Source organism: Cylas formicarius, unplaced genomic scaffold (assembly GCF_029955315.1).
Source record: "Cylas formicarius isolate icCylForm1 unplaced genomic scaffold, icCylForm1.1 PGA_scaffold_9__14_contigs__length_23061073, whole genome shotgun sequence".
Classification (NCBI taxonomy): domain Eukaryota; kingdom Metazoa; phylum Arthropoda; class Insecta; order Coleoptera; family Brentidae; genus Cylas; species Cylas formicarius.
Window position 1 is genome coordinate 3,230,462 of NW_026844365.1, and position 21,542 is coordinate 3,252,003.

Below are 21,542 nucleotides of genomic sequence, written 5' to 3' on the forward strand. Positions count from 1 at the left end.
AAAGGAATCGTTTTTTTTTAGCTTTTGCGGGACAATACAACGATTAATTCAGAAGTCTATTGTCATCAACTGGACAAATTGAATGATTCACTTAAAGAGAAGAGGCCCGAATTAATCAACAGGAAGGGTGTAGTGTTCCACCAGGATAATGCGAGACCTCACACAAGTTTGGTCACTCGCCAAAAACTTTTACAGCTTGAATGGGACGTACTGCAACATCCACCATATTCTCCAGATCTGGCGCCTTCCGACTACTATTTGTTCAGGTCCCTGCAAAATTTTTTGGATGGCAAAACCTTTACCTCAAATGAAGATGTCAAAAACCACCTGAACCAGTTTTTTGCCAGCAAGGACCAAAACTTTTATGAGAGGAGAATTATGTTACTGCCAGAAAGATGGCAAAAGGTGTTGGACCAGAATGGCCAATATATAATTTAATAAAATATTTATTCATTATACGAAAACTGTCTTTCATGTTCCCCAAAAAAAAACGAAATGACTTTCCGAAAAACCCAATAATTTCGTGAAAATGCCCAAAAAACAAGTTCAATAAGTTTTGGTTTGGTTAAGAACCAAATGGCAATTACTATATTCGTTAGTCCGATGTCGCCTAAAAAGTTGATGATTAGTAGACGCGTACACGCCATTAACATTGTTTAGTCTAGTATCTAAGTTTTGGGAGTGCTTCCAAAAAAGACGAAAATAGTTTACATAAAAAATAGCCATAGGAAATGGTTCACCAGCGAGTTAAGTTCAGAACCATGCTAAACTTCCTTTATGCATTTAGCAACCTAATCGAAAACATGGAATTGTCTAACATAATTAACAAACTTAAGAAAATAAAATAAACATAAACCAAAAAGGTATCCAAAACTAAATTTTATTATTATTCTTCGCTTACTTCAGAAGAATTTAACTCCAATTTTGTAAACATATCAAGTAACCTCTCCACTAACTTACAAAAAACAGATCTGGTTCCATCCAATTCGTCAACTAAATATATACATAATGATGTCTCAATGTTTTTGAATCCAGTAAGTACACAAGAAGTGATAAAGATATTAGTCCCCTCAATGTATCTCGAACTGCCTTCATTGATCTCTTTCAATCACGAATATCATGTCGACGGTTATCCCTTACTGAATATTTAGTAAACTTTAGTAAATATTTTTTTTTAAATAATAGCGATTTCCAATATTTTGTCAAATATCTCGGGCTGAGAATCTCTTTCGACACGGTTTGCGATACTGTTCAAATCAAATTATCGCATCTGTAATGGTTTTTCATTTGCCCCCAATAATTTATCCACAAAAACTTAATTTTTTATGATATTTTAGATGTTTTTGCCCATAAACGACACACCTTAAATATAATTCAAAATAGAGTAAGTAGTTTGCAAGAAAATACTCGTTTTTGCGAAACCATGCAGTACGTGGTAATATTACATGATTACATTACATTTCATTTGGATTTTTTCAAATGTCTCGAACAGCGTATGTAAGTAAATTAACCAATTAGCAATATATTCTACTAATTTTGATTTACGGCAAAGAATTTACTCTGGAAAAGAACAATTTTCAGGGTGTCTTATATTTTTGTCTCTAGTTGACCATGCAAATAATCGAAAAAATGCTTAAAATCAAAGTAAGAGTACCGAATATTCCGCGTCTTTTGGTTCAAGAATTTTGTCGATCGGATTAATTGTTTTTGAAAAAACATTTTTTTTTCTGGACGCCAAAATAACCAAAAAAAAAGTAAAAAATTTGTAAAAAATATTTAGTGAAATTGGATTGCATTCAATTCCTACTGTTTAAATGCGGACACAGACTTTGCTGCTAAATTCAAACCTGATATCTGCAAATTTGGAATACTAACACATTTCTTATATAGCACGGAATATCGTGAACACCCTGTACAATAGGTGAAAACCTTAAATGCAAAAGTTTTAGCCGTCTATGCTGACTATATCGCAATGTAAAAGAAAGTGACATCGGAACCATAGTCTTTCAGTTATAGCCAATAATATTGTCAAGAATAAAAGTTTATACAGCCGTATCTGGTTCAAGAAGGTTTTTGGTCTCGTAAACGGTTTTCGGAAAATGATCTTTTTTGGACACCCTCGCACACGCGATTTTTAAATACTTCCTGACTCCCCCGAGCCCCCACCACCCCAATTTCAACAGGTTCCGTGACTGGACAAAGCTATATGTGCAAAATATTAAGTCGATTACTTCAAATTTCGGTCACTTATCGTCTTTCATAGCAATATCCAAAAGGCAATCGAAAATCGCGAATCGACGTAGCCTGTGATACTGTTTAAACCAAATATTTTTTTTCTAAAATTTTTAAAAAATACTTTGCTTTTCCTAATTGCCTCCAGCTTTAATAATTTAAGTATGGGTCTGGACTTCCACTTATCTGCCAAATCTGAACTTGAAATATCGATAACACCCTGTACAATAGATTAAAATTTTAAATACAAAGGTTTTAGCTATTTATGCGGACTATATTGTCATGTAAAAGGAACTGACATCTTAAATATAGTCTTTTAGTTATAGAAAATTTTCTTTAATAGCCGAATCTTCTGCGTCTTTCCTTTCAAGATTTTTTTCGGTTTTCGAGAAATGATTTTTTTCCTGGACCCTTGCAAACGCGTTTTTTTAATACTTGCCGCCCCCCAATTTCAATAGGCATCGTAAGGGGACCAAATTCTAATTATTTGCCAAATTTGAAGTCACTAGCTTTAAATTTTGGGCACTTATCGCGTTTCATAGCAATGTCCAAATAATAGTCGAAAATCCCTTGGCCTATGTGTTTCGTGGACTTCTTGAAACGATCCAAATTTGAACGCCATAGCTTAAACCGTTCGAAAGTTATAGGGTCTGCAGATAAACGGAGAACTGAAAGACATTGAAAAAAATTTTTTTTTCGACACTGATCATTTGTGTACCAATGGGGGTCCCCTAGGACCTCCCGTCGCCGAGATATGACTTTCGTTGCCAAGCGCGTATAGTTTCGAAAAATCCGATTTCATCGATTTCTCGAAAGTAACAAGCTATAGTCACCTATATTAGTCCTAAACGACAGCTCCGCAGAGAAGCAAAACCGTCCTCGAAAACTTTCGAGATACCGCCTCGCTTCCCGTTCCCCCGCGCCAGTCAAACTTTTGCCTCGTTATCGTCAAATCCCGATATGTGTATTCCGGCCGACTCATTAGATTTATTTGATGCGAGAGCCGCAACTTCTCCGGAACTTTCCGGGCTTTTATATTGTCGCGACCGTCAAGGAAACACGAACCGTTTAACAAATTCGGTTTAAATTTCGAAACTTCGATCGGGAGCGGCGGGAGGGACGCAAATCTGAAACCGCCCCCTCCCAAATCCGTCTCGGCGACTTCTGGCGCGAAGCGAATCTCGTTTGTTTCCTGCAACCTCCCGCCTGGAAGTTTTTATCGTGTGAAGTTTTGAAGCGCCGCTTTCAACTGTTTCCGCGTCGCTTCTAATGAAAGCAATAGTTGCGTCGAGTGCGGTCGACTATATGCCGTCCTTTGGCGTGCCTCTTAATTGTATACTAACGAGGAAAGCCCTTCATCCACAAATTTATTAAATTTAGCAGCTAAAACGGTATCCACATCCAGCTTCAGCGGCAAATTCTGGAGTGACCCGTCAGAGAATTTCGGATTTCGGATTAATTAAATTGTTTAAATCCTACTTTTAGCACATTTTGTATATACATTTTGGTGACGGTCAAAACATTTGCTCATAATTAGTGGTGTTATGATTCGCACTTTCTTACCCATCAAAGAATTTCGGACTTATAATTAATTTAATTGTTTAAATCCTACATGCCCTTTTGGCATATTATGTATGTACATTTTGATTACTGTAAAATATTTTTTGCTAGATACTGGCGTGCTTACTAAACAATATTAACGCTTTTCCGCAGGACTTTATCCTGGGGAGGGACGTTATATATCTTCAATACCTTAAACAATGACGGGTGGCTCGATTATGATTAGCAAAAAAACAAAGGTCGTTAACTGAACTTTGTATCGGTCCTTCAGCTTGAGCCAACCCGAATCAGAGAGGCACTCTGAAATATGGTCATAATTTCTGATGTTGTACCTAAAACGAATACAAGGATTCTGAAGTCGTTGTCGAAGTCTCGACAGCTGGCCAATAGATGATACTCCAATAACTGACATTGGATAAAATTAACATATCACAGGGTTTAAGTTTGACGTCTGACTGAGAAAATGTTTATGAATATACAAACCGTAATCTCATCATTTAACGTAATAACATCTGCTTTTTGATAATATTCAAAAATAGGTTGTGAGCCGCACATACTTCCGAAATTATTTTTAAATATAAATTTATTTTAGTAGCGGCATTTGAGGCTTCACTAGCACCAAAAGTATTTTTCTTATCCCATAGGAACTGACGAAGTTGTTTAGCTACAATTTTTTCATTAATCTTTGAGATGGTTGGCAACAAACTGGTTGGTCTAAAATCGTTAATGCTACTTGGACACTCTTTCTTTGCTTCCAAGAATCCGGAAAAACCCCGGTCAGCAGACACTTGTTAACAAGGATCCACTAAATACGTAGTAGTCAGAAGAATCATTTTTATATCAATATTGTCTGAGCCATGAGCATTACTTTTAATACTAATCAAAGTTTTATTAACTTTCTCAAGGTAAACTTTAGCGAAATGGGATGAATTACATGAATACATGAAATTAATTACCAAACACTGTGTACAGTAAGAATGGTACGTTCGCGTTGATTCTCCTTTTATCCCGGTTTCAGGTCTTGCACGGTCCTGTGCAGCGTCGCCGTCGTCCTCCTCGTCGCCGCAGTTTTCTTCGGCCTCCTGGGCCATTGCAACAACGACAGCAAGACGGTCGTCGCCAGCGGATTCTTCATCCTCGGCGGTAAGTTTTCTTTTTCCGGCCTTTCGAATTAATTGCCTCCCGCCCCGCCCCCGAGCCGAAAATTTTTCCCGCTCCCGCAGGCCGCCGACAATTTTTCGGGATTTGCGACGCGACGCTTGACAAATTGCTCGTTTATTTAACCGTACGGAGCGGACCAAATTAAGGAGGTGACGGCTGGTTTAGTAAATAAACGGCCGGCCGTTTAATAACCTCCGCGGCGGCGAAGTCGCGACGCCGCCCCCAGCGCGAGGGCTTAGGCCAGCTTTGTAGGGCCAGAGATAAAGGGATTACCAGCGGCTTTTTCCGGGGTTCCGGGTTATTACCGGATGCCGCACCGAAAGGAATATAAACGACGGAGCAAGAGGGCCCCGAGCACCTCGACATTCTAAAAAGGACACCCTTAAAAAGGCGAAAACGCCCAACGAATGTTCCCTGCACTTGCCGCGCAGGCGCCACACCCAATCTCCATTCTAGTGCGTTTGGTACTTTTCTTCAAATTCATCTTACTTTATGTGTCTGATGGCTTTCTTCTCTCTCTCTGGGAAGATAAATCGGTCGTTGCTTACAGATACTACTTTTTGCTAGTGATTTTACATTCCTTCCTCTATGTAATGGTATAGCGGCAGGATATCGGAAAGACTCCTTTCACGTTATTATTGTTTGGCTGTTGTTCGAGCTGTAATGAAATACGGTAGAATCAGCAATTATTCTTGAAACTTCACTGGCAGTCAAAATCACAATTGCTTACTTACATACGGCTGTTTGTTTTAAAGTCAATCTTTGCGAAGAAAATAATGTTGAATAACATTGATCTGACCGAGAGGTTATTTATTCATACGTCAATCAGCCGGTATGCGATCTTCTTCGTTGGTTACCGCTACGTCTAGTAGGCAACCAGTAAAGCGCGTTAAGTTTGGCACTTTTGCATGATCGGAAGAGTTTTATTTCGCTCCCTAAATACCGTCACTGTCTTCATGCCATTTATTAGCAGCTCATAATTTAATATTTCTTCGCATTCCTTTTTTTACTAATAATTACATTCGATCCACACGGCAAGGTGCGCAACTATTCAGCGATCGATGGTACCACCCGATAGGATACTTTGGTTACCTCTAGGGTTGAGCCATACATTGACTATCAATTTTATTCGCACTATCGATACCTCGGCTGAGAAAAATTCCAGTATCTACTAGCCTTCGTAAAATTATATGTAGAAAATCTCGACGATTGCTACCCACATACATCAATTTATTGTAAAATTTTCCAATTACATAGTCTCTATTATCCATGTTGATTCGTTAGAAGAACCCAACCCTATCTATTTTGTTCTTTGGTCTAACTACGCAAATCGCGCGTTTTCCCGGCTTCACTTTTCCGTTGGTCGGGGTTCTCCAAGCAAGAGGTTCGTAATTTTGTGGAAATTTTACCTATTTTAGGGATTTGGCACCTGTGTGCTGGTTTTAATTTAGTCGTTGTGCCTTATCTTGCGTTTTGGGTTTGCTTTACCTTTCCTTTCGGCACTACAACCTCCCGTAAGGGGATATTCGGCCGACAACGGTACGTTTTTTTTCTTCCCTTTCGTCCATTTTGTTCAGAGCATGCCGTAATTCGGTATCTTTGGCATTTATTTCTGTTACTTGCGTATTTTAGATCGAAGTCAAATGATTTCTCTTTGTTAAGCCACCAAACATCGGACCGGTTTCTCCATTAATCGGATGTAGGCTCCGCAATATTAACGTCCAAGATGAGTGGAAAATTAGAACCCGTGTAACGGTAATCTATTTTTGTTTTATTTCACTATATCACTCTAATTTTCGGTTTGACCGTCGCGTCGTTGAGATTCCTTTTTTTTATTATTAGTATTGAGATTTAGTAACGATATAATTTACTTTGGTTGTCGTCGAGCTAGGGCATACATTTGCACACACCTAGACATCCGTTACGCCCTGTTCGCTGCTTTACTGAGTGTTCCTTATATACATTTTTCTTTTTTTTTAAATATGCCAATTTTATAATTGAAATGTTCGGAAAAACGTTGCAATAATGATATACATATAACAAGGAGCCCGTCCCCAATTCGTGAAAACGAGGTCCCCGATACGGCGAAAAGATCCCCCGAACAGTCCCCCTTTAATGGCGGGCTCGTCAAAACTTTCTGACGTTAAGCACCTTTCGAGGAGACGACCCTACCCCGGCCAGGACTTTGAAGCGTGGCGCAGGAAGTATCGACGACATTAAATAATAAGACTTTCCGGAATAGTTTCGCGGCAATTAGCGTAGAGATCCACCCCCCGTCAACCCCTAACCCACCCGCCGATCCCCTTTTAAATAATTAATTAGACGCGCGTCTTCTTTGTTCGAACAACAAAAGGTCGAGTTCGACCCCTCTCGGCCTTTTGATTCCGCGTGATTTCTTTGTTTGGCGGATTGTCGAGCCGAAGACTCTCCGAAAAGGAGAGCCTCTACTTCGTTCGCCCCTTCTCTCGTCGACGCGGCCCGAGAGCTCCGGTTCCAAAACTAATTTGTTGTAGATGTCGAGGGCTTAACGCAAAGCCGTCGGAAGACAAAGCAAACTTCGCCTCCGGTATCGAAACATCCGCCCGTTGCATCCGATAAAATGCGATTTTTACGAGGGATGGGGTTCTGAGAGGGGGAGAGGTGGCACGAATCTCAAATATTTGTGAATACATACAACTAATGATATATGAGATTTGTCGACTACAACAACAAAACATTTCAAGGGAGAATATGAGGACGTTGACAGGCATAAATAATACACAAATACTAATAGCATTGGTACAAGAGAAGGAAGCAGTATTCATACAGGAGAGGTCAAGGAAACAGCGTTCATTGAGGAAAGCAAACAGCGTCGCAATATAATTCAAATAACTACAATAGAAGTCCAAATTAACAGTTTTAACATATAGAATTTATTCCATTCTTTCAGGTTTATCTCTGGCAGCAGGCCTAGTCACGTTCACGTCCGCTCTATCCGAGACTCTAGCTGAAATCTACGAGTACCACAAGGATCCTTCGTCGGGGCCCGTATACGACTACCGTTACGGTTGGTGTTTCTTCACAGCGGGGGCGGCACTAGTGTTATCCAATGTCGCGTCCGCCCTGGTATTCGTTGGTTACCTCCATCGATATTCGTCAGTCGACGAGATGGTGAGTCTTGGCGTACGTCAATCCACAAACGGGGAAGTTTTCCTTTTTGTAGGGCAATTATCAAAGTTCGCGCGGTTCGTGAACTTTTCCCGGCGCTGTATTAAACGTGCTCGAACAATAATTTCCCAGCCGAGCTTCTTGTTTCCCCGTTCATAATTTACGCCGAATTCGACGAAAGTTGGCCCGATATGATGATGTAGGGCACCCGTGATCGCGTGTAATCCGCCAAGTTTACGAATTTTCCCTCTCACTCCCGCTCTCACAGATCTGCGAGTTATTGAATCTAACGGATGTTCTTTAATTTATATTAAGTTACCGATGGACATACGATTTCCGAAATGTTTACGGTTATCTCAATGTTAGCTACAACGACCAACAAGATTGTGATGTAATGTTTATAAACTTCACTTCAGAAACACAAAGCCTACGTTGTAGCTTCCAGTTTTACTCAAAGCTCGATGTTTTGGATATCCCCATCTCACATTCAATTTTAATTGGACAGATTCAACAGCTCGCTACGTAATATTATCTCCGCGTTCCCTTTATAAACTTTTAAAAACTGCCTCCCCTTCGTTTCCATTATCGTTAAATAAATTTCATAGCAAATAGGTTTAACCTTGTTAATGTCTTCGCAAATCTCCATTCGAATTCGTCCCCCGGGTTCCGAGTTTTCCGAAACTTTAGCATTTAAGCATTATCGTCATTAAATTTACAAGCGCGCTCTGCGCAAAATAATCTCCTCTCAAACTTTTTTCATTTAAAATTTTCTTCGACTTGCGAGTAAAAGGGGACACCGCCCGCGGTCGATCCGCCCTCTGACGTCGCGTCCGGAAAACATGAAAGCTAGAACTTCCGGATTAGACGCGTGACGTCAAGGAAATCAGGAATTCCGTTGAATTTCAAAAGTTTTTGTTGGTGTAATATTTCGTAACGCTTTTAAGAAAATAACAACCATTAGGCACACGTCGCCACTTATGCGATGTCTGAGATTTCGGATAGGGATACGGTGGTCTATCGAATGAACATAATAGAAGACCCGACGCCGACGTTCCGACACCTTTTTCTGCGGCGTTAAAAATTGCGACAAGATAAGGGCGAACAACGGTCCTCGAATGGGAAGCTCCCCCGAGATATATGCTTTCGACGATTAGATTAAAGACCCCGGGGGAGGGGTGAAGAAGGAGGACCGAACGTCGAACAATCCCCGGGATTAACCTGTCAGATTTATTACGTCCCGTTGCGGCATGATTGATAGTTTTCTCATTCTTTTTGACGTTATTAAGTCGCGCGCCATGGCGGGACGTGGGTTTCGAGTTCATTTAACCTAATACCGTTTGCGACTGCGACGCGGCGGATTCGATGCCGCATCGGAGGAACGGAATTACAAAGTTCGATGGCATATTTTATTTCGACGGCGGTTTTTTCAGATTTTCTCGTTATAACGTAATTTCGCATTCGATAGTGCCAGGGAATGCGGTAATACTAGCAGTCGCCTTTGCACATTTCAGGGTGTCGATTGATATTTGTGGATTATATTTCCATTTAAATAATCGACATTGCACTCACGCAATCCCGTTTGCTTTATTCGATACGTAACGGTTTCACTGTTTGTTTTTCATTTCATCGACGCATCAGTGCTTATGCTCCCGTAAGTGCTAGGTAAATCCTGTAAGCTGTAGTTATATAACAATGCCCCAATTGCTATCGTCAATCTTGTCCTGTCCACCGTGATCATATCGGACGAAAGGACTGTTGTTTGCAGTTTAACGGAGTAACAACGAACCTTTTAATTTCGTGTTAAATACAATTCATTCTAGTGTTATACTTCAACCAGAAATATAGTGCTTTTACTGTTTATTATTTCAAAACCGCAGCCCCTTATAGAAAACCCTGGCTAGCAGACTCTTGACACGCAACCATTCCTAGGAATTTATCTACCCACACTAAGAAGCGGGATGTAAGTATGTTTTCAATCATTTTCGCTGAGCAATTCTTGAAACATGTACATACAAAAATTAATACGAAGTAACAATTTATTACTTTTTATTTCATTAAATTTTTACATACTATGAATGAAGTATCAGTCGCCATCTAGTTCAACTCCGCCACTAATCTTTCTCGATAAATATTTTCTTCTTTTATTACTCGTTTTTTAGAGTTAGAGCAACTTTGTACTGATATTTTAGTTACCTTTTGCCGAATTACGTTTATGGTATAATCACTAAATTTTGCTGCTGTTTTATTTCTCCTTATATGCGCTTTCAACTCAGACCAAGTCATCTCAATCGGGTTAAATATACAATGATACGAGGGTAATCTCAAGATTTCATGTTCATTTTGTTGTGCTATCGAATCGATTGTGTAGTATTTAATTTTAAATGTTTTATTTTTAATTATTCTAGAAGTTGTCTTTTCGTGTAGCTCTTCAAATATAAATCATTTTCGTACAGGAATTCTTTAATTTTTTCTTTATTTAAAGAAATATTTGGAATTTTTCTAATTTGCGCTGAATGATATTTGGCATTGTCCAACACAACAGTATTTGCGATAGTTTTGGGAACAGTTTATTTTCAAACCAGTCGTCAAATATTTCCGCGGACATGAATCTTTGACGTTTTTGGCAGACAAAAGAAAGGCATTTTCACCCAATCATTTCTGAATCCCTGACGCCTTCAAAAAATGTTTAATTGGAATGAATATCTATTAGATTAAACTCTTAAGATACATATCACCCTATGTTGAAATAAACGCTCATTCTTAACGGAAAATACCCCTTAGCATCAATGCTAAATCAAATTTAAAACGGACCATTTACGTTTCAAATAAAAATTTCAAGTTCCCACAAATATTCGTTACGATCCATCTCAGGCCAGATCTACTTAATGCAGAATAAGTACCTATTGGGATTGGACCACGGTCTGCGGTTATTGAACCGTAATATACTTAAAACGTGAAAGCAGTAAATGCGCTATATTTTTGGTCGTATTAGAACAGCGAAATGTTAGAAAATCCAGTTCACCGCCATCACTGTCTTATTAGGGTACAGGAAAATACTTCGACTAAGAGCTTAAACCATAAGGGATCGGAAACGATTCGAGAGGAAGACGTTCTCGACAGCGCGAACAGTGGCGAAGTTGTTAACGATTAAACGGGGTAACAGGCCGCGCCAGTTTCAGCGTAAACAAAGAGCATTCCCCGCATAGCTAATTAGCTAACTTTGAAAATTAATTTCGAAATTATTTGCCATAACACCTTCGCGCGCGTTCGGGTTTAAAATCGGGGCCGTTTCGCGCGAAATTAAATCGCTTTCGAAGTATTAGTTAAATGAAGCGGAACCGGATCGTTATCTCTTTGACAACGAGAATCAATTAATGGCGACGCTAATCTACAATTCGCTTTCAGGTGCGAGAAATGGTACCCGGAGCGGAACGCAAAATGCGCGAACATCAGCGTCTCTCCACCGAGTACCTGGTGCGCCGTTCGAACCCGTCACCGCGACACCAGTACGATCCTCTCCAAGTCGGTCACCTCCCCCTCGACAAGTACGAAGCTACTGAGTGCGGTCCCCTGCTCAACAAAACTCCTCCCGACGTCTGTACCACCAATACCTGTTTGGAATTTGCAGCGGCGGCCGACTTGAGAGGAGCTTCAGCGCCCGAAGGCGCATTCTGCTCCGCCCACTCGCTGGCCGGCCAGACTATTCCAATCACTATCAAAAACCACACCTCGTTGAGTTTTTCCAACGCCCCCGTCAGCAAGTACGGCACCATGCCGCACGCAGGTACCACCTTGCACCAGGGTTTCCTCGGTGTGTCCGAGGTGGGCAGTTCGAGTTCCAACAGTTCGAGCGGGTACTGCGGCAAGAGCAAAACGCTACAGTACCAGAAACAGGGTCGAAGCGGCGGGGCCAAGAAATGTGTGAAAATCGAAAGTTTTCAAGTACCGGAGACTAGCTTCGAGGGTTATGGTACCGCCAAACGGACCAATAACGCGCTGAACTACTCGGGCAGTGCGGTATGACGCGAAGAGTTCGAAATCGGCGATGTGGTGTTCTAAAATCGTGTGTAAATAATGCTGGAGTGCTATTGCGGCCGGGAAACCGAGCGGAACGCGATACGCTCGCCGAAAAAGGACGATAAATTCGGCGGAAATTTAGTGCGTCGATTTGTCTAATACGCAGACTACGTTGTCGTGCGTATTTTAAATGGTGCAATTTTGTTGGCGCGTCGGTCGTTTTTATCTCGCATATATGTTAATCGTTAATCCCCTCGCTCCCTCCGCGGGTTGATATATTTGTTGTTTCGCCCTTCGGATATTTTATTTACGAGAAGTATTCGGTGAACGGAAGTAGAGCGACAAATCGTCCACCCATATCGTGAATTATAAATAGATGTTGATCGTGACGCGTCGAGTTGTGAACGCGGGACTTTCGAGATACATACCGGGTGTCGCAATAAGGACGACGGGGTGAATTGATAAAAATTATAAGCTGGTCGAGAGAAAAATGCGGAAATTATTGCCATTTTTATTTTTTAAACTCGTTTCAAATCCACTTATTGCTTTTTTTTACGTCCTTGCATAGTCAAATAAGAGTGCAACAATACAAAATTCGCGACTAATGTTATAAATATTGAAGAAAACGAGATTAAAAATCAAGATGCCAATTGTTTGATTCGGTATATCAGTTAGCCTTACTGGGACACTCGTTACATACATATGTGTACACTAAATTAACTGTAAATTGCTGTGATATACGGTATTACTATCATTACTCCCTGTATATTATATGAGATGTAAAATTGTGATCTGTTGAACATTTCGTTTGTTAATATACGTACGAGTTATTTAACGCGTGTTGTTTTCCTGAGCGCGACTCCCCGTCGTCATTATCGAAAATGTTATGTTAACGCATCGCTCGTTATTTATTTATAACGAAACAAATTCAGCGCGGGGCCGATATCGCAAAATAAACAGTTACACCAAACAAACAACGGATTAATTAAAACCGAGCCTGCCCCCCCCCCCCCCCCGCCCCCGGAGCGTTTCTGCGAATCCGAACAATCGACGCGACGTTTCGCGACGCACGAATAAAGTACCGGCGGATATAATATTCTTCGTCGGAACTTGTTTAGCTACGACGCTACGAAAGGGGAATTAAAAACTTTTAATAGGGAAACCGGATCCGGGCTTTTTCCCAGCCTCGCGGTGTTTACTAGCCGGAAAATATTACCGCCATGTTTGTGATCTTTAATTGGAATTTTTTAATTTCACGCGAATTACCCGCCGGCTCTTCCATCACGCGTCCAATATTCGTTGAAAACGCGCGCACAGGCTATTGGTTAATTTTTGTTTAAAAATGTAAAAAGCATCTCTGTTTGAGCGACGAAACTTAGGCGTTTCATTGGTTAAAAATATATACACACTAATCCCGAAGCATTTGGTCAGTCTATAATTGGAAATACTTACTATGGAGGGCGTAACAGTTGCGTATAGACTCTACTAGAGCAAATCCTAAAATAGCATTTCAAGACAATTCATCCTTTCGAATATTTATATGATATTAGATGAATATTTATGTGATATCAGATATCACGCAGATTTTGGACGTGACCACGCTGGTGGGCGGCCGCGACGATTGGGCGGCGCCTCTTGATATCGACCAGTGTCGTCCCGTTAAGCGAAACTAAACGCCATACTCAAATCTCCCAGTTTAGTTAACAACAATTGCCGGGGACATCAATCCCCTCCCCCGCCCCAGACAACAATGACGCGGGGGATGCGGCGGCCGCGTCCTGGAAACGGGGTCGCGGGACAAATGCCCGCAATAAATATCCCGAAATTCCCGATTAATAAAGGGGAAAGCGGAATGTCGACGCCCGAATTGCTAAACATTAATACGGGGGAGATGGACTATTATGAGAGGGGCCTTATTACCTGATGTCGGGAATATTAATAGGGTTCCTTTATCCGGCATCAAAACTCGTTCATTGTTCAACGTCGGCCCTAGGCCAGACGATCTCGACGCGTTCATCCTTGTTTTTATATTTTATACCCGTTCGTCCCTCTCGGAAAACCGGATGCGCTCGCGTCTCTTTGACGAAAGACGAAGCGAAGAGACGAAACAAAAACGGGCGCGGAAATAGTCGGCGTATAACGATCGACCGTAAAGTTTCACTACAACATAAATGGCGGACGCGGATTGTTTTACAAACGACGCCGTGTAATCACCGCCTCAATTCTCCGCACGTAGGGACCGGTCGTTTTTATCCTTTGAAGAACGCGTTTTATTAAAACGTTGTCGTCCGTAACTTAGGGGTCGAAACGTCTCGGTTCCCTCGGATTCCGGGAGAACACGCCCAATTCTCTCGAAATTCGGTAGCGTACCTAAATAGTACCCCGTATATACCGAATGAGTTGGGAGAGCCCTGCGCAATTCGTGCAGGATTGATTTGGTAACGTTTGATGTTATTCCGCTAATTAGCGCGCTGGACGGTGACCCGCCCCCGACAGGGCGATCGGGTATCGAACGCAATCGCCGCCACCGGCGCGTTGAATTATTACACTTACAGTACTAATTAAATTAGCTCCCATCAGCTAATTATTCGCACGTCCGCAAATACGGCGCGACACTCGTAAATTCCCCCCATGCCGTCCCGCGTGTGTGCACAAAGGCCATTGTTAACTGCGGTGACCCGATCGTGCGTAATCGAAAGCCTGGGGGACGGCGGGGGCGAGTCCGCTCGACGCTCATCCGATGCGACCTGCCTGGATTCGATGTAAAGAGACGAACGAGAGAAAAAAATACGCGCTTCGATACGGATTCGGTATAACGAGGCGATACTCCGAATAAAAGTTTCACGCCCGTACCATAAAAGAGCTCAATCCCGCGTCCGGACCTTCAAAGGCCGCGGGTTCTTTATTGAAACGTCCGTTATTTTGTCAGTTTCCATAATTTTTTTCACCGTAACGCCGGGTCCGTCTTTGTCAATGCGGGGGATCCGGGCCGGGGAGCGGGGACGTCCTTTTATTTCGCAAATATCGTCCACATTGTCGTCGTGCACGTTAAAAGCGATGGGTTGTACGGTGGACCGCGTACATATCGATAAAAATATCGGAATTTGTCCGTGTGTCGCTCTATCCGTATACGGTTTTAAAGACACCGTTTTATTAATATTCCTTCTCACGGTATCGAAAGCATTCAATCATATTTGTGTCGAGAGAAAACGAAAACATGGTGGTGTATAGATTCGTCTGCTTTCATTCCAGGTACATTAGCAACGGACAATTTGGCGTAGGTTACGAGGTTAGCGCCAAAATTTCCCGGCCTGACATAGATGCCGCTTAGGTATCACGATAAAACTGCAAAAAAAATTGAAGTCTTGCGTCAAACAGTTTTTTATTGACAGCATTTTAAACAAGACGTGTCCGAAAAAAATGTCGCAAATAACGCAAATTGAGTATAAAGCAGTCATGAAGTTTTTGACAAAAGAAAGGTTAGCACCTAAAATTATTAAAGGAAGGCTGGATGGTGTGTACGGCCAAAGTTCTCCTTCGTATCCTGTAGTGAAAGCATGTTCAAAACGTTTTCGAATGGGGCAGGAGTCCCTTGAAGATGATTCAAGAACTGGTCGACCAGTGGAGGTCATAACGGAAAATATTATTGCGATACCACCTATTGAGTGATCAACGTTTAAAGGTCAAGGAAATCTCAGAAATAACTAAGCTTTCTGATACAATTGTTTGTCGAATCCTGCACGATCATTGATGTATGTATGAAATCTTTCGGCTATTCAAAAACAACGCCGTGTCGACAGTGCGCGGTCTTTTTTGGAACTCTGCGGGTCAGAACCGAAGCCTGTAATAAAAACTATTGTGACGGGAGAAACTATGGTTCTCTATTATGACCCTCTATCGAAAAAAGAATCAATGGAGTCCCGTCGTAAGGGTGAAGCACGTCCAAGAAAATTCAGAGGCTTGCAGTCAACAAAAAAGGTGATGGCTACGATCTTTTGGGATTGCGAAGGAATTCTTTTGATAGATTGGTAAATATTACGCAACATTATTACATAAACTGCGAGACTGCGTACGTGTAAAACGTAGAAGAAAACTGACCAGAGGCGTGCGTCTTTTGCACGACAATGCGCCTGTTAATACTGCTGGTGTTGCACAAGCTGCCATTTTAGAGTGTGGGTTCCAACAGATAGGTCATCAGCCCTATATGGCCCCCAGCGACTATTATTTGTTTGGATATTTGAAAAAGAGCTTACGTGGACGGCGGTTTAACGACGAATTTGAATTAAAAGAGGCTGTTTTAACTCATTTGGTAGACAAACCAGAAGAATATTTTTTTAAAGGGATTGAGGTGTTAATAGAGAGATGTAATAAGTGTATTGAAGTTAAGGGGGATTATATCGTTACTCTACTTTGTTTCTTTCATATCCAGCTCGTACTACGGCAATATACATGTTATACGCAGCATAGTGGTTCAAACCCGAGAAGAGACGTGGACTTTTTTCTAAATAATAATTATTATTAATGTTGCAAATAAACGAATATAGCTTTGGTTAACTGAGAGCACTTCTTATTTGGATATAAGGCGCATAGAACAGCGTACGAAAAGAACCTAAAAATTACCAATGACATAGAAAGAAAGGTCAGAACCCAATTCTTATACTAGTACCATCAAAAAGGACTAACGCAACCAGAAATCTGTCGCTATTACATAAGCCCAAATCTAGGGGCCGGGCCTGTATCCGAGTTAACCCTTTCGCGGGCAAAGCCACAACGAACGGGGGGAGGCAAATAAAATTTATGCCGTAGCTGGGGCCGGCGCGGACCCCGCAATAAATAACCAATTTCGGCGACTACGACGACATCCCGAGCCCCTCACCCCAATGTAACGGGGGTGCGCGCCGTAGATAAGACGGGGACGTTTCGCCGTTTCGTATTAATTAAATTTGAAGTCGGCTTCCCCCGGCCCTAACGATGATTCGATTACACCGAGCCCGCTAGTTCGAAGTACATGTTTAAACGGTCCAAAAGAACCACCACCTCCGGTTAGTAAATCGCGTTTATCGATCACGCGCGGCGGCGGTCGTTTCCGCCTCCCCCTTAAAAGAAAGGTTAGAGTTCGAAAGAGCGGCCGTCGGGGTTTTTCTTGATTTCCCAGGAGCGTTATGACCACAATTTACTGCCGTGCTTCAGGTGAACTACATCTTAAGTGATTTCGCCGACAACAATGCAGCACCCCCCACAGCCGCGCACCCTCGTTAAAACGAGCGGGGCGGGGAGGGTGGCCGTTTTACGATTACAGAGAGGGTGGAACGACGCGAGGCGGCGACGAGTCTCTTTATGACAGGCAGCGAGCTGGCGTTCCCAGAACATGTGACACTCGAAACGAACATGACACGTATCTCTTTGAACGAGTTTTCCCGTATGTACATCAAACCAACTGGCGTCTTTAACGATAGGTATCGTCCTGACTGTATCTTTTGACACTGTAATATAAACATTTCTCTGGACCACCGAAGTTCAACAGAAAATAACCGTACAGCCGTATTGCTGGCTTGAAAATGTTGATATCCCAACATTACAAATCGGTGTACGGGGGAGGCAGAAGTGACTTAAAGTAACTACTTCTTTGGTAGTATTTGGTCACAAGCCGATAACAGGATTCCAAACTGAGGGCAATGTAGAGTTTTCTTTCACTTACCGAGTCAACTTAAAATGATAACAACAAATCGTTATCTCAACAACTTTAGGAGAATCAATTCATATCTGAACAGGGCAACAACTTTAGGAGAATCAATTCATATCTGAACAGGGCTGAGTTTTTGTAATATCCTGAGGAAGACGACGAAAACTGAGACTTTAACGGCAACCTTGTCATTCCCAGTTAGTTTGGATTGCCAAATCCTGTGACGAAGTTTCCTATATCCTTTGCAAAGCGGCATTATGCGAGCGTTCTTGTTCGAAACCTAGATTTATTATTTCCCAACGTCGTTCACCTTCCTGATTGTCACCGATGCGGCTGCTATCAAGTACAAGCACATGTGTCAAAAACCATCTTATTAATATTATTATTATTATTATTATTAATGTATCGTAGCGCGAAGCAGTTTTTTAAAATACAAAAATTAAAAAAAAATACTTCGCTTTATTTTATTGCTCCCAAGTTAAAGAGTCTAAATGCGGATCCCGACTTCTACTTCTCTCCCAAGTCTGAAGTCGGTAGCTACAAATTTGGAATACTTATTATGATTTTTAATATTGCACGGAATATCGCGAACACAATGTACAATACTTAAAAATCGTAAATACAAAAGTTTAAGCTGTCTATATGGGCTATATCGTCATGTAAAATAAACTGACATTTAAAACACAGCTTTCAAATAATTGCCAATTTTCAATAATAGAGGGACCCATTTTTCAGTTTTTTTGAATTTGCGGCGCACCCTGTATATTTTTAAAAAATTCTTCTGGTTCAAGAAGTTCAAATTTTCTCGCCGAAAGTGGCGTAGAACCGGCTCTACCATACTACTCATGAACTTCAGTGTGGCGCTTTTGCGATAGTCAGGCGTATCCTTTAGTTTCCTCCCATAATTTTTTGGACATTGTTTGTTGCAAATGTAACTGAGTTTGGCATATTCTTTTATAAGTGATCTCTGAGTGATAGGTATAGAGATAAACACTGGTCGAGGGGAAAAAAGCGAGGCAAGTAGTATAGTGAGGCGGGTTCTGAGTCACTTTTGGCAGCAAAGACTGACCGCCGTGTACAGACGACGTTAGCTGAGAGGGCTGCAGCATTTACACCCCTCCCGGCCCCGATTCGGAGCGCTTATCAACGCGTGCATGCATATCGGTGTTGATCTGGGTCGGCTTAATTATATCATGCACCGTATTCGGTACACGGCCCCGCAACTATATTCTCACATTAAATGGGATCGGTCCGTCTGGCCTGATCATAATTCCGCCGTACATTAATCCCGGCCAAAGTAAATGCGACGGTGGGTGGTTTCATTTCACATATTAGTTTACTCGGGCGCATCGCCTGTTTGTTTAGGGTCGGGTCGAGTGTGTATGTGTGTTTGGCGGCGGTTTGCGACCGCCGCATGTCCATTTCGATGCCGAATGTCTGCGAAGTATTCGGACGGTAAACTTGCGGAATCGTATTAGTACGCGCGGCGGCGACGGAAGGGTAACAGGAGCGAGTTTGTTGCGTTCCGAAACCGCGGCGACGGTAATTGCGGTCGCCGACGTGGCGAGAAGGGCAAACCAAACGAGACAGGGTTCGTATTAAAGACCAAATTTTCCAAACTTGCGGCTGGTGACGTCTACCAGCGAAATCGATCTAAACTGGAACGGCAAGAGCTCGCTCTTTCTTGCATTCTAAGTCTTAAATGATTTTAAAGAGAGAAACCAATGGAATGACAATGACAAAAAAAGGAGAAAAGATATTATAGAAACACGCGAGGTCAATAATAATAGCCCAGGTTGGACCATGCTTCTGTTATCTGGGCACTGCAAAAACTCCATTGAAAAGGTCCTAATGGGTTTCTAAAAATTTATCGTTGCTCTCATCGTTAAAATCTAAGTCAAAATGATCGCAAGTTTTTCTGTATAAACTGGTTAATTACCTAATTGACTTCCCTTTTTCCTATTAAAATTGAACTTCACAATCACGTACTTTTTACAAATCATCTGGATTCCTCCTGCGTCGGTTTTTGGTGAGTCGAACTTACTGACGTTTCGCCAATCATCCTGTTGGCTTCTTCAGAGCTTGACTGAAACAGGCTCGCATTTTTCTCTGCACCTGCTTATATATATTGTTTGAGTGGCATAAACACCGTCTCGGATGACTGATGGCAGGTAGCAGATAAAGGAAATGCTATGGTGGTCATGGACACAAATGAATATCAGCAAAAGATTCGAGATATTCTTACAGATGGATCATATCGTCAACTTAAAAAATATCCTACGTCATATATGGATAGCAACCTCAAATCTGTTATTAAGGCTTCTTCCCTATCAGACTCCGTGAAAAAATCTGTCACCCCCATGGCCAAAATTCCTCGTCTTCCCAAAGCACCATTGGTTCTCCAACACATTCTTTAGCTTTCTTGTTAAAACCCCTTACAGGGAAAACTGACAAAAAAAGCAAAACAAACAACAAACATTAGATACACAAGATATTCTAGCTGGTTTCGATGGTCACATCACCATCCGGCCTAAAAATCATCGGTTATCAACTCTCTTGTTTACAGAGCTGTAAAACTATCTCAGCCCGAGTCACTGAAACCAGAATTAAAACACCTTACCTCTGCTCTTCTCTTGAATAATTGCCACATTAAAGATATTAAGCGCTAGATCAAAAAATACATTCCACCACAACCTTCCAAGAGCAATGAGGCCGAAAGCAATCCTACCTTCGCCACTGTGGTCCTTTCTTACATTAAAAACATCGCTGACCACCATATCAAAAGTTTTAAAGAAGAAAACGTCAAAACCAGATTTACAAAGACCAAATTCCATTTGAGATATCATATGCGGAAAAGAATACATTGGAGGGACTGGACGAAAAATATCAACTAGGCTCAAAGAACATGAAGAGCCTTACGACTAAGACAAATAAACTCATCGGCTGTTGACGAACACATTCACAAAACCGCACATAAAACTTTATTCGGTAAAACTAAAATTCTTGCACGTAATCAACCAACGAAAAATCCGAGAGTCTATAGAAATCTGTAAACCTAACAATCTTAATCGTGACTCGGGTGTCTACCTGTCACCAATATGGGAATAAGTCATCCGAGACAGTGTTGTGACCCCCTCAAACAAGATATAAGCAGGTACAGAGTAAAATGCGAGCCAGTTTCAATCAAGCTCTGAAGAAGTCAACAGGATGATTGGCGAAACGCGAAACGTCACGAAAATGTGTTACAGAAGCCTGTGGAAGTTTCACAATCACGTGTCTGTCTGTCTGCGCGTTGTTATTTACATATCTACTCTCTCTGATTAAAAACAATTCCGGATAAAAAGTTGTCTTATTTGAATCGGTTAAGATTGTTTCTTCTTCATTACTTGGAAAGCATCAAGGTTACAGATATTCTTATTAAAGTTAATTGAAATATCTGATTTGTGGTGCAACTTAACCAGTCCCGTAGATTTCTGACCAGGCAAGAGTTCACGTTTTTCTTTGAATTTCAATAAGTGATGGTGGGTAGACCACGCAACAATTTTTTCTTACAGTTGGCTTCGAATCAATTGTTTTGATTCTGAATTTCTCATAAAATTGTTAACATTCAAAATAATTTGTCTATCATCCGAAGACAAATGGATACGTTTTTTTTATTTGCTGAGGTAGTTCGTCTTCTAAATTGTCATTAGGTTCGACTACCATCTCCACTTCGTCTTCATATTCTGTGTTACTTTCCTTG

General features: G+C 41.5%; 1 protein-coding gene across 2 annotated transcripts in view; it reads left to right on the forward strand.

Moving 5' to 3' along the window:
• The window catches only part of LOC132707418 (uncharacterized), a 71,037-nt gene extending 58,164 nt beyond the window's left edge, over positions 1 to 12,873 (forward strand). For both annotated transcript variants that reach the window (XM_060679267.1, XM_060679266.1), the window contains exons 4-6: positions 4,811 to 4,935; positions 7,883 to 8,103; positions 11,506 to 12,873. In XM_060679267.1, the coding sequence (XP_060535250.1) occupies positions 4,811 to 4,935; positions 7,883 to 8,103; positions 11,506 to 12,123 (964 nt within the window). In that variant the 3' untranslated portion in view covers positions 12,124 to 12,873. The remainder of the gene's footprint in view (positions 1 to 4,810; positions 4,936 to 7,882; positions 8,104 to 11,505) is intronic.
• Positions 12,874 to 21,542: the final 8,669 nt, after the last annotated feature.